The following is a 14,078-nucleotide window of genomic DNA, read 5'->3' as shown; positions in this document are numbered from 1 at the left end:
CTTTTTTATTGGATTTATGAGTGAACTGTATCCGTTGTTTATTCCATCTTTAACAATTAATGAAGAATTAATTTTCCGGTCATTGCTGCAAATTCCTAAAATTCTTGCGTAAAGAGCATTTCGACCTGAAGTGATTATTTGTCACAACGAATTTTACAGTTCTTATAAAAGTTGCACACCATCTTTAATAGGTTATAGAGTCAAGTATCATGGAAAGGTGTCGATAATCACGTATTTTGATCTTCACACTATAATGAACTAAATGAATTTCATTTAATGTTTGGATGGAAACGAAGGATTATCTGTAAGTATCTTTTTTATTCATAATTTAATTTTTCGACTTTCTCCCAAAATCTTTGCGAGTTTTAAAAATAATTGTGGATGTTTAATTTTAAACTCTATTTATTAAAATAAAACTTTATGAACTTATCATCGAACTAAAATTCTGATTATAAATTTATTTTACATAATTGCCGTTGCTTTAAAAATGTTACACTTGTAAAATGGATGAATGATATACATTGAATTTTAATTTTAGAAGCATTGAATCAGTTCCGATTTCAATAAAGTGTTTCTGCAACAGAAATATTTATCAGCTATGCTATTATATTTATTCATACACAAGCACACACAATAGACTAGTTGATTAAAATAAAGAAAGTTGGACAAAATTTGTCGATTTTCTCCAAATTTTACTAAAATTTGGTCGATGCATAAGTGTTGATTTACTACAAGAAAATTACGAGACGTTGGTAAGCATTCACACTCCTCTAAGTCAAAAGGTATGAAACAGTGATTACTGAGACTAACGAAAAAATATTTAATTGGAAATGTAATCTTCTCTTACAGGACAGATAAACAGACGTGAATTGAATGCTATCACCATGACTTTATATTCGAAATAAGTCTGGTTAAGTGTTCCAACTAGCAATTGGTGCCAATCATTCAGCAACATTGTTTTCAATTCACTTCTCACACCATCCATCATAAACATGCTCTTATATTGTTGAGGCTGGCTAGTTCATCCTGCTTATCTTCATTTTTTAGAAAATCTAACCTGATGTTCTTTTATTTGACTCTGACTACTTGCTGTCATCCATAAATATGAAAGCAGGACCAACTTCCTTGAAAATGCAGACATCCAAAACCTCAACCCTATACCGATACATCATCAGTCGTAGTGACTCAGAAGATAGAGAGCTCACCCCCTCATGAGAGGATCCGGGTTTGAATCCTGCCCCCGGCTCGCACCAACCATAGTGCTGACAAAAAATATCTTCAGTGTTAGACGGATTATAGGTTAGAGTTCACTTGTCGTCAGGCAAACCATGCCTGGTTTTCGTGGTTTACCTCTTCACATGTAGTTTCATCAAAAAGTCCTCCTCGAAGGCAAATTTCTCCCAATATTTGATCCAGTAGTTCCCTTGTCTTCTGGATGGGGTTCAAAATTACAAGGCTACGGAGTTAAACTTTGGTAGTCGTAAACTTAAAATTGGATCGACTGTTCAACGACCGCTATTAGATGTCTCATCAGGCCCGTAGCCAGAATTTCTGGTCAAAGGGGGTGGGAGTATCATATTTTTCAGTTGATATCTTTTTGGTTTATATATTTTATAAAACTATATTTATTAAGCATATAAAAATGTATTGATAGTGAGAGCAATTCATATTAACTAGTATAACTATTAACTTAATTTGATAAAATTTTTATTTTTTTTAAAGTCTTTTAGGAGGCACTGGTAGGTGGGGTAGAACTCCCTCAACCTCTGACCCGTACCTCATACTCCCGGTTTATCGGAGGTAACTTTGGTGTGTCATTGAGGAACGTTTTCTCAACCACTCTGCCAGGAGCAGTGGTGGCTTAGCACTCGCCTCCCAATGCGGTGACCCGGGCTGGAATCCCAGCCTGCTGGTTGGCTGGTATATATGAATTCTGTTCCTGGCTGGCACCGACTACAATGCTGATATAAAATATTTTCAGTCTCAGACGGATCATGGGTTATAATCCCCTTTCCATCTGGCTAGCCGTAGGAGGTTTTCCTCTCTATGTACGGCAAATGTGGGTTAGTTCCTTCAAAAACTAGTTTATTCTAGTGTTTGATTCCTTGCCTTCTGGATCGGGTTCAAAGTTACGGAATCAAAATAGGGTCGGCTGTTCGATTTAAATTATATTCACTCTACTGATTTCAAACTAATCGGTTTTTAATTTCTATTTTTCTTTCCTTGCCTAGAAATTTCACATTTAAAAATTAGAACATTTAAATTGATTATACACTCATAAATGTAACATACAAAATCGATCTCTACTTCACTTATTTATTTGGTCATTGGAAGAAGCAAAAAAGGAACGCTTAATTTTATTAAAAAAACATCTGAACCATAATCAAATATGTTGATAACTGAACATCGATATCTCGACGCGATTTTTCTTCAACTGTATCAAATTAATTAAACAAAAAAATGAAGTAAAATATAGTGGTTCCCAAACACGGAAATCTCTTTCAAAGTTGTCCCAATCGAATTTATCAAGGTAAATTTTATTAATTCAATTCTTCTTTAAATAGTTTCTCTTAAAGAAATGAATAAACACTTAATGGAGAAGAAATTTAATTAGCGTACTTCAAAACACTGTAGGTAAAAAAAATATATATTTAAGAAATTCTTGCGTGTTATTATTTTTTATGCCTTTCTTCATATTGATTTGGTTTATTAATATTGTCCATTTATTGGAATACAAGAAAAATTGCTATTTTTTTTAAAATGTAAATGTTTTCTCTTTTTTATACCTTCATTTATGTTTACATATGTTGCGATGTTGTTTAAAATACTAATTTATAAGTCTAATTTTAAAAAAAATACATAATAAAGAGCCATAAATATTTAAGAGGATGAGATTTTCAATCAATGATTTAAAAGTCTAATTAGGTAAATAGTAGCAAAACACGAAAAAAAAGTGATATCAACCTTGTGTTAGCAGTTTTAACCTCTTCTATTTTAAAAAGTCAAGTCAAACGAAGTATAAATCTACATTTTTACATCTATGTATGTCATCACCAGTTTTCTAATTTTTTAGGAAACATGAAAATATAGTTTATTAATGTTTCGAATTCGTAGCTTCATTTCAGAAATCCCAAATAAATTACAATAGCGCACACATGAACTGCTGCTATAAATAATATTATATTTTAAGAACAGCAGATTGTGTATTAAAAAAAAATGTTGTTAGTGCAGGTTATTTTTTATTATTTTTACCTTTACATAATGAGATACCTGGAAGTGACGTAGTGTGGGTGAGAGAAAACCTTATTTTGAAGCAATTAGAGTTAATATAATTCATATCTCTCCAATAATAGTATTCATTCTCTTTAAAATCTGATTCAATTATTTCGCACTATACAGCACATAAAACGTCTTTATGAGCTGTGGCGTAATTTAAATTGCGAAGAAAAATTAAAAAGAAATAACTCAGCTGAGATTATCACTTATTATATTCACTCACGAAGCGCTTTCAAATGAAGTGTTATATTGGCGAGTGAAGATTTGATTTCAAAAAGTTTGACATCATTTGAAAAGAACCTTCATACGGAGAAGATTTCAAAAAAGAATATAATGAAGGTTATACACAGTCCAGTCACATTAATGTGACCACCACCTACTTTCGACGTCAACGTGAAATAATCAATCACAAAGTGCATGTGGCAGCCCATTACAGTGTAGTGTATATATTGGATGTCCAAGGGCATCGAAAAGCATTTCAGTCGTTGGCGCAATGCAGAAACGTAGCGATTTATCCGACATCCAAAAGGGCATGATTATTGGCTTTCGGACCAAGGGTGGAAGCATTTCGGAAATGACTGATTTTGTGAACTGCTCGCGTGCCGCCGTGGTAAAAGTATTCCGTGCATGGCAAAATGGCACTATACAAAACAAGCGGCGTGGCACATGTGGTGCACCACGGGCCAAAGATGGAAGAGGCGAACGAAGGCTACGGAGATGCGTTCAGACGAATAGACGTGCAACTGTTGAGCAACTGACCGCCCAAATGAACCAAGGGGCTACCAAGAGTGTATCCTCAACAACTGTTCAGCAAACGTTGCTGCGCATGGGCCTCCGCAGCAGACGCCTGGTTAATGCACCCATGCTGACTGCTGTTCATCGGTGACGAAGGCTGGAATTTGCACGCCAGTACCGCAACTGGACGTCCACAGAGTGATAACAGGTGGCTTTTTCCGATTAATCACATTTTAGCTCCATGGGACAGATGGACGTTGGCGTATACGGCGTGAAACGTCTGAAAGCAAACACCCTGCAACAATTGCCGGAAGGCTGCAGGCTGGAAGAGGGAGCGTTATGGTTTGGGGAATGTTTTCCTGGCATTCACTGGGTGCACTCATCATTGTGGAAGGCACGATGGATCAGTACAAGTACGTATCTGTCCTTGCGGACCATGTCCACCCCTACATGCAAATGATTTTTCCTCAGAATGATGGCATCTACCACCAGGACAATGCGAGGTGTCATACAGCTCGCAGTGCATGTGCGTGGTTCGAAGAACACCAGGATGAATTTACCGTACTCCCCTGGCCAGCAAACTCACCGGATTTAAACCCAATCGAGAATCTGTGGAACCACCTCGATCGGGTTGTTCGCGCCATGGATCCTCAACCGCGTAATCCAGCGCAGCTGTCCACGGCACTGGAGTCGGCATGGCTCTACATCCCAGTGAACACTTTCAGAAACCTAACTGACTCTCTTCCTGCACGTCTCGTAGCGGTTCGCTCTGCCAAAGGTGGTTATTCTGGATTTTGACAGGTGGTCACATTAATGTGACTGGACTGTGTATTTTAATCCTACTGTTATAATAAGAAACGTATATTAAAATAGTCTTTAAAACTAATACGCATAAATTGTAAGCCGCATTTCTATAAATTTATTTATTACCCAATAGTGGCACGAATTTATAGTAATGTCGCCAAAGTAATAGAAGTCAACTAGCCGCCGCAGATAGTTAATTAATATAATTTTTCCCAAAGTATGGGTCGCTGAGAACATGCTCAGCTCTTAATTTTTAACATTATTTTCAATAGAAGGATTTCTTTTTTCCGAAATTCGTAGTTATTTTCAGATCTTAGAAATCACGTCTCTTTAATAAAAATAATTAATATACGCGCCATCAATCATTCATATCGTATGTGAATGAATATCATATAAATATTTTTATGAAGACATGAAATAGAACCGTGAGAAATGTCTGTAATGAAAATCATTCAAAGTGATGAAATGCTTTCAAAATCAATTAGATGGTTTAATGAAAAGGAAACGGAGCTCCGGAGTATTATTTTTGTAATATTTTTGTCGACACAATTAAAGCAGGTGTACTACATGAGTGAAGACTTCAAAAAGAATCAACTATATCAATTTGTTTAGAAAAAGCAAGATATACTTTATATGATTTTATCACCTCTAGGATCCTATACCGCGGGAGAATCTCTGCATGGTAAATTCTCTTTCTATTTACGTTAGTAATATCATATAAAATATGGAAGGAAAAAATAAACAGTCCAGATAAGGGTTGGCATAGTTAATTTTACGATTTAAATCACTAGATTTTTTTTTTAAATCATTGATTTAAAGCAATTGTGATTTTTTTAAAAAGAATTTATTGATTTAAGCCAAATGATATTTTTACAATGAATCATTATATAAGTCTAAAATATTCTTATACTATGTTCATAAAAATATTCTAAGCGTTTTTATTATTTTTTTTAAGTTTGATTTTATTAATAAGGTTTTTATTCAAATCGAAGAAGAAAGAATGAAAGGGGGGATGTTAGTAAATTATTACATTTTAAAATTAAAATAAACATAAAAAAAAGAGAAGTCTAAGTGAGAAAAAGAGTGGCGGGAAACTTATTAACTATAATTTTCTATCCGCTATGCGTGAAATAATTTGCAGGTAATAAACATGCATTCTGCTAATATATTCATTTAAATTAAAGTGCTTTTAATACTTATTAAATAGGTAGTTAGATAATATCAATAATGAAGCAAAGACTCGTTCTGCCCAGGGAAACTTGCAGTATGTTATTTTTCTTTAATGTATTCTGATCTAAACTAATTTACTTTTGATTGGATTGGACAAATTGAATCCCGTCTTTCAAATTTTACGATGTCTAGGTTGGAAAAAAAATCATGCTTTTATTTTTATTTGTTCATTGATTAGTTTATAATAAATAATTATTACAGTTTGAATAACTATTAACAAATAACTATTTTATTTAGATTATTGTTTTTAAACAATATTATGCATTATTAGTAAATTTTATCGCATGATTTAGCTGGTAAAATTCAAAAAAATCTGATTCAAATATAAAAAATCTACTTTAAGTAAAATAAATTCGATTTCTTTCTTTTCTTTATTTAAAAAAAAATTATTTTGAAAACTCTGGCACGGATTAACAAAGAATCAATTATGAAAAAAAACACAGAATATTTTAAACACCGAATTATTAAAACACAGATTTTTTTCCCCATTCAAAATATCAAATGGGGGGAAAAAATAATGTTATTTTTTTAATTCTGCCCCCTATCAGCTAATCCTGCCATAACTTGTTTGCAATTTGATATTTAGGAGGGGAAAAAATCAGCATACTTTTTGTTTATTGTAACTGATTTTTTTCTTCACTTTAAATTTAAATTTACTAATATATAGTATATATTACTATACCATAACATATATTTTGTATATATATATTACTTATATAGCTTCTCTTGGGATATAGCATCCTCTTAAAGGGAGTCCTCTTTAATATTTATTTATATTACTATTATAGTTACTATATTTATATTTACTCCCATCCTTATATATTTTTTTTTTCAATGTAATATAAACAGCAGAATTAAAATATTTATAGTCAATTTCAGTTCACAAAACTAAAGAATGAAATGAAAAGAAGAGGAGTGGACAGTTTAGAGAGTTGGGTGGTAGCCTTAGCAGCGAGTATGGTTCTCTTGTTAGCATGCTGGCCCATGAGATTAGGCTCCCAACTCTTCGTTGAAATGTTAGACCGCTACAACACAAACAGAAAAGCAACTTCTTTTCCTTTCGCCATGGCTTATTGCGCAAGAAGTTTATCTGGTAATTATTTTTACACATTTATCCTTATTCGCATACAGATTCCACGGATGGTGTTCCAAGCTATGAACTCCTCTTGCCACAAAGTGTGAGGCCGTCTGTTGCTATGGAAACAAGAATGGCGCATTTTAGGTAGGGTAGCTTCACTCTAGGACTAACACAATAGAACGAAGAAAGAGATTCTCTTTCTCTCGACAACCCGACTCGAAACTACTCCAAAACAGTGAGCCCGCACCCCCGCTTGAAATAGTCATACCTCGTTACCATAGTCACAGCCACAGGTTCAAACGAATGTCTTGGGGAGTTCTTATTTTAGACAAACTATACAAATGAAAGCAAACCTTTATTTACCTTCACGACTTCCGGTAAGAAAGTTTACAGCTGCTTGCTACAGTTAATTTCCAAGCAGATAATTTTGTTTTCATATAATTTCTGAGCTTAAATCAGTTACATGTCATAAGATATTCATGTTGTTAAGTAATTCAAGTGCGTTCGAAGTGAAAATTTGTTTTAATTATTAATGGATACATTTTTAAAAAAGCGATATGGTTGCTATATTTAGAAAAAAAACACGCTTTTTTGGCAGTCTTCATTAGGCTTCTTTTCAGTTGTTCTTGTTGCAAGCAGTGCACCGTGCATGCGTTAGCATTTAGCTCGAGTAGCGAGACTAAGTTTATTTTGCAAATTATCATTTTGAACAGAAAACATACTCAACACAGTGAACACGTTAAGCCAAAGGGCCTCAAAATACACCGGAAATATTTATGAGAACCTGCGACGCACCCCAGTGTAAAAACACCATCATCATTTTCATTAAAAATTCTGAAAAAATAAAAAAATTATTTCGATGTTGTTCTCTTTTAACAGGTCCTTTTGCAGGATTTCTTGGTGAAAAATTTGGTCTACAAGCTGTGACTCTGTGTGGTTGTGTATTACTAACTATAGGAGTTGGTGGATGTTTTTTTGCAGATGGGATCATAGCAATTGATGTGTGCTTGGGAATAATATACGGTAATCTTGATTTCTGCCATCTTTTATAGATATATATTTCTTTCAAATAATTTATAGGAAATTATTAAGCTCATTTTTTACCGATAATAGCTTCTGTTGAATTCATTAAAAAAAGTGGTTTTCTCTAATCACCGCCCAATATAATTCAAGTCAGAATAGTACATTAAGACTTGTAGAAATGCTTATTTAATGAGAAGAGAAAACATTCATCAAAACCAAACGGATTATCAAATTAGCTCACTATAAAAATCGAATCCCCTCGACTTATTAGGTAAAATATGAACATTAGTCTTAGTAATTTATCGTTAAATTATTCAACTTAAATTTCTAGTTAAATCTTTATTTTTGTATTTCTGTAATAAATATTTGCTTACGATTCTATGTAAGCCATAAGTTCCCAAACTATAGTTTTTTGGAAAAGAGTGATCAAAGTTCACCAATTCATAAATCATTTAAGATAATTAAAAAAATATTTGGACTTAAAAACACTTATGAAAAGTTTTTCTTTTTACTATGACCTTTCCATGGTTAACATACAAATACTTTTAATGAATTTGTTATTGACGCCATAATTTGATTTGTAACAAATTATAAAACTAGTTTAATAAAAACGTGAAAAATGAATTAAAATGCACTATTTCAAAGAAATAGCAAAAGCGACAATTGTTTAATTTTAGTACAGCTGAAATAAAATAATTTATGTATGTAAAGTCACGTCCGTATAAAAAAAATAAATACTGATTAAATAAATAGATAAATAAAGCACTCTTTCAACAGCCTGTCGTCGGCCAAGGGAGTTATGGATGTTACGCACTAGGCAGCCTGGTACCCATCAATCTGAAGTTATGTAGGCCTCGTTAAACCAACCAACGGGGTGTGTAAATAAATAAAAGCTGGTCAAAGTAACAAGTCAAACATTCTATACATATTTCTCTCCCATGAAGTTGATTTTAGTTTATTATAGGTCGCATAGGAGGGGGGGGAGGAGCCGAATGCTTAATTATAAAAATAATTTATATACTAAACATATTTACTTTAGCAATGGGATAAACTAGCCTTACATGCAAAAATATTTTTTTTTTAAAGAAACCCTACCACAAGCATGTTACACAACATTTTAGAAATCAAATTATTTTGTCTTAGTGCAAAGTAAAAAAAACTAAGCCCATTTTTCATGGTTTTAAGGTATAGCTTTTGGATGGTCTACAGCTTTGGTTCCTGAAATCATAAATCGACATTTTGACAAGCATAGAGGAAAAGGCCATGGAATTGTTTTTGGACTAAGTGGATTAGCCAATTTTGCAACTCCACCCCTTTTGGATATGATTTTAGTTCACTACGGAGTATCAGGAACATTTTTGATTATGGCTGGTATAATCTTGCATAGCGTGCCTGCTGCAATGCTCTTGACCAAACCTAGACCTGAAATCGAAGTAATCAGAAAACGCAAAAACTCAATTTCTTCAAGTGACTTACACCATATTAGTGTTTCATTGAGCAATCAAGCTACGAATGGCGAAAATTATTCGAAAGAAGTCCTAAACGGCGGCGAAATATGTTTTAAAAACATTCATTATTCTAAAGTAACTGAAAGTAACTTTTACTTGAATAACATAATAGGACATAAAAATATTGAAAACAAAGAAACATTAAATTCTGAGGAACCAAACACTGTTGTTAAATCGAATAATCTGTTCATGAAATTAGAAGAAAATATTAAATCCGATGGTTTCAGTCAAAAAAACGACATGAAAACCTTTAAATGCTCAGTCTCAAATATTCTGCCAGAAAATGCACCAAAGGATCAAAACCATGAAAAGAAAGCAAAGCACTCGGATTTGGGAAATCAACGGTTATCGAGCAATAAAGACCCAGAAAGTAAGCCATTTTGTAGTTCGTTCAACATATTCTGGAACCCCGTGTATTTACTTGTAACATTCATTCAAAGCTCGCACGCATTTCTAATGTATATATCGTGGACAATCATGGTGGATTTCGCTAGGGACAAGGAAGTTGAAGAACACTTAGAGGTACATTTTGTAATGGGTCTTCTGTTATTCGACACCATAGGTCGAACATTTTTAGGTACCATAATAGATAAGAAGTATTTGTCAGTTTCTAATTTCAGTGCCTCTTGTTTTGCTGTAATGGGACTTTCTTGCCTGCTTCTGATATTTGTGTCAGGTTTCTCTACAGCTATTTTTGCCATCTGCTTGTTCGGATTTGCATGCGGTGGAAATACAACTGGACTTCCAGGCATAGTGACCGAATTCATTCCAAAAGAGCAGAGAGCTATGGCAATGGCATCAAGATTCCTTATGTACGCCCCCATGAGCTTTGCCATGTCACCACTTATTGGTAAAAGTGTTATAATTTTTTAGTGATAAGTTTGCTTAGTAGTTAAGAGGACGCTATACCAATGGAGAAACTTTCCGTCACACATTTTCATACCCCTCCATAAATAATTTGAAATTTACAGGGTCAATCCGAGCTCATTTTTACGAATCAATTCAATCACGACTTCAGCTCAAAATATCCGGAAAATAATGTATTCGACAGTAGGGACTCAGAAAATATTTACAACCTCCTTTATGACGGACCATTCAAAGGCTTCCGGAAAAGCGAATAACATTTCTCTTCCCCATACGTGACAAAGAACAGACTATTTCTATTGACCGTCTCCAACCAGCATTTGGCTTTAATATTTTCTATATTAATGAATAATAAAATAATGTAATCTCTCTTTTAAACAGTCTCCTGAACATTAAAAGCAACCAACACCACAAGTGTATGAAAAGTTGTGATGAAAAGTTTCAGTATGGCGTCCACTTCAGAAAATTGCAATAAATAATAGCAGGTAAAAAACAAAAATAACAGTTAAACAGCAATTTTCAATAGATTTCGACTTTAAAATTCATAAAAACTTTATCTATTCCTGTTTTAAACGTTCAAAACTATTACAAATTTATATTAAATAGAGTTTAAGAAATATATTTAATTTTTATATGTATAGAGGGGTTGAACAAAATAATGAAAACACTTCTATACTTACTCACATTTCTCAAGTAATATTTTAAAATTTTAGAAGTGTTTAGGTCACGCGATTTCTCATACATACCATTAAAGTTTAAAGCATTAAATTACGAACGAAAAAAAATGTTTCTGAAATGCCAAAAAATATATCTCTTGTATCAATTATACGTTGATTATCCATGAATAATAACTGCACAAAATTTCGTTAACTTAGCTTAAATATTCATGGAGATATGAATATTTTTTATAAAAAACTAATTTTTTAGTCTTACATTTCTTGTTGTAGCTATAACATTGAACAAAATTTGTAGAGTAATTTTTAATTAATAATAAAAATACCATTTTACAAGTTGACAAAAAATTCGTTAAAAGTTGTAATCCTTTCATACTACGCGGCAAACATTTAAAAAAAAATCTTTCTTCATAATTTTGTTTTGAATCGTATTTGGTAGCTTATGTTTAAATATCTTGAAAGTTTACAAAGTTTCTAGCGATTTTTGGTAATTCTTGCAAAAAGATTTGAATAGTAAGCAATTTTCCACAAATTTAATTTTGTATTTTTTTTTTTTTAATATTTTCCGTGCATATTTCAGTAGCGCGTAATGAGTATTTAAAGTAATCCTCTCAGTGCGAGAGGATTACTTTAAATACTCATATCTTGCGCAATTTTTACCGAATTTTCTAATTTTAAAATATTTTTATTATTAATTAAAAATGACTCTTAACATTTTGTTTAATTTTACATAATATTTCAGCAGTTATAAAAAGAAAATGTAAGTAAAAAAAAATTAGTTTTATTTATAAAAATGTTCACATCTCCGGGAATATTTAAGCTAGTCTACCAGATTTTGTACAGTTGTTATATATTGTACATGATAATCAACGTAATTGATACAAGTTACAAGATTATGGCATAGAGTGTTCAAAAACATTTCTTTTGTTTGTGTGTAATTTATTGATGGACAATCAAACCTCTAAAAGCCTTTTATCTTTATTGATATATATAAAAAACAGCGAGACCTAAACACTTCCAAAGTTTAAAAATAATTCTCTAAATATTTCTTGAGAAATGATGAAGTAAGTGCTTTCATTATTTTAACCAACCTCGGTGTTTTATAATAATTTAATCCTTAACTCAGATGGTCCGATTCCATAGATAAGGACTTTCTCGAACTGAACTGTAAAACCGTTGCGGAGAACAGGTCAGGATGGAAGGGAACACTCGAGAAGGCTAAGGCCCATTTTGGGCTGTCGTGCCAATGATGATGATGATAATTTAACATAATTTTAAAAATACAATGAATTATGGGAATATTTAAAAGCAAAATTTAGTACAAAATATAATTAGATATTTATGTACAATATGTGCATAATGATAAGATTAGAAATGTTATGACTATTTTCAAAATTATATATTTTTGATATTTTAATACACTTGACTAGATTGGAAATTTTTAGATAGTGTGCTAACTTAGGATGCCCAAATCTTCCGTTCAGTTCATTTAAAAATGTTATATTTATTTTTCTACCAAGTTAATATGTTTTGTTAACTTTTAGGTTACTTTCGTGGTAAGCTGGGATCTTATGATGGTCTTCTTTATGTTATGATCGCAGTTAGCATCACTTGTAGTTTTTTATTGGTATTTTTCCCTCGATTAGTAAACTGCATAAGAGGCACAGTGAAATGATACTATTCCACTATCTTTTATTGGGAATACTTTTGTTCTGGCACTGATAAAAACCACTTTTATAATGCTCAAAGAAAACTGAAAAAGTAACAGTGCACACATATAACAGAGGAAGTTTAGCGCTCAAAGATATTTGAACCATCACCAGATTCAAGTGGAAAAGCTGAGGAAGCATTTTTTAGGTGAATTCGAAGAGAATGTTCATGACATATACATACCTGCCAACTTTTACGCATTTGGCGTAAAATTTTATTTCTATATTTAAGGTGGTAGTAAAATCTATGCTTTCTATATGTTCCTTGCATTTATAAACTTAATTTATAATATTTTTGATCCACCACTATTTTTAAAAAATCCAAGCATATATATTAATATGTAATACTGTTGTAGTTATCTACATAAACTTGTTTAAAATACAGTGAATGTTTCTGCTTAAAATCGTAATTTAAACTTTATTTTACTACCACTGGGGAATATCATCTCTGAAAAGATTAAAAGTTGACAGGTATGCATATATAAGTGGTCAAGACATCGTTATGAGGAAAATAGAAGAAGTTAGTGATAAAATTGGAAAAACTTATTGTTTTTTTTTTGTTGTTGAATAAGTTAAATATGTTATAAAAGTGAACTCTCAATAACTTTTCATTAATAAATAAAACTGTTAAATATATTTTTTTATATCCTTTCACCTGTATACTAAAATGCATTACTAATTAAAATTATAATAATTTATTAGCCTAACCATAGTTATTGATATGCTTTGAATTTTTGATAATGCCTTTATCTATAAATCTCCAAATTGAAAAATACAGACAAGAAATGAATTGAAAAATCTGAATGTTTAATTTTTATGTTATTTATGAAATAAAGTTCATTTATTTTAATATATTAAGATCTGTTTTTGATTTCAGATGCATATACAATTAGTCATGATTAAAATTAAATGGAAAAAACAGTACGGCTGTGAATTCAATTGACTTTGTTGAAACATGGAAATAAATTTTTTTTTTTAAATATGAAAATAGAATCTAAAAAATGAGGTTTTTTTTCCTAACAATAATTTACAAAGTAAATTTTTTAAAATTATTCTCAAATTTAATCTTAATTCTTATTTTTAAATTTATTATTAAACTCTAAATTTGTATTATAATTATTTTTTAAATGTTATGCAACTATGATGCATTTTTTAACCAGATATTAGGTAGATATAA

General features: G+C 31.8%; 1 protein-coding gene across 3 annotated transcripts; it reads left to right on the top strand.

The window, feature by feature from the left end:
- On the top strand, positions 1-13,753 carry LOC107441209 (monocarboxylate transporter 12). 3 transcript variants are annotated; one of them, XM_043041930.2, is made up of 5 exons: positions 12-304; positions 6,915-7,138; positions 8,003-8,146; positions 9,332-10,504; positions 12,737-13,753. In XM_043041930.2, the coding sequence occupies exons 1-5, from the start codon at positions 285-287 to the stop codon at positions 12,865-12,867; spliced, it is 1,692 nt and encodes a 563-aa protein (XP_042897864.1). In that variant the 5' UTR covers positions 12-284; the 3' UTR covers positions 12,868-13,753. The 3 variants fall into 3 exon arrangements, with proteins under 3 accessions (XP_042897865.1, XP_042897864.1, XP_015909868.2); XM_016054382.3 differs by having other exon boundaries at positions 18-304; positions 6,925-7,138; XM_043041931.2 differs by lacking the exon at positions 6,915-7,138 and having other exon boundaries at positions 1-304.
- The last annotated feature ends 325 nt before the right edge of the window (positions 13,754-14,078 follow it).

Source organism: Parasteatoda tepidariorum, chromosome 4 (assembly GCF_043381705.1).
Source record: "Parasteatoda tepidariorum isolate YZ-2023 chromosome 4, CAS_Ptep_4.0, whole genome shotgun sequence".
NCBI lineage: Eukaryota > Metazoa > Arthropoda > Arachnida > Araneae > Theridiidae > Parasteatoda > Parasteatoda tepidariorum.
The sequence above is the reverse complement of the archived record's forward strand: the minus strand, read 5'-3'. Positions and strand labels throughout refer to the sequence as shown.

What these genes read in the sequence shown, in the direction of transcription:
- LOC107441209 (XM_043041930.2), top strand. Translation starts at nt 285, where the DNA reads ATGGAAACGAAGGATTATCT. An exon ending in ATGGAAACGAAGGATTATCT is followed by an intron (nt 305 to 6,914) that starts GTAAGTATCTTT and finishes AAATATTTATAG; the next exon opens with TCAATTTCAGTTCACAAAAC. An exon ending in TGCCATGTCACCACTTATTG is followed by an intron (nt 10,505 to 12,736) that starts GTAAAAGTGTTA and finishes GTTAACTTTTAG; the next exon opens with GTTACTTTCGTGGTAAGCTG.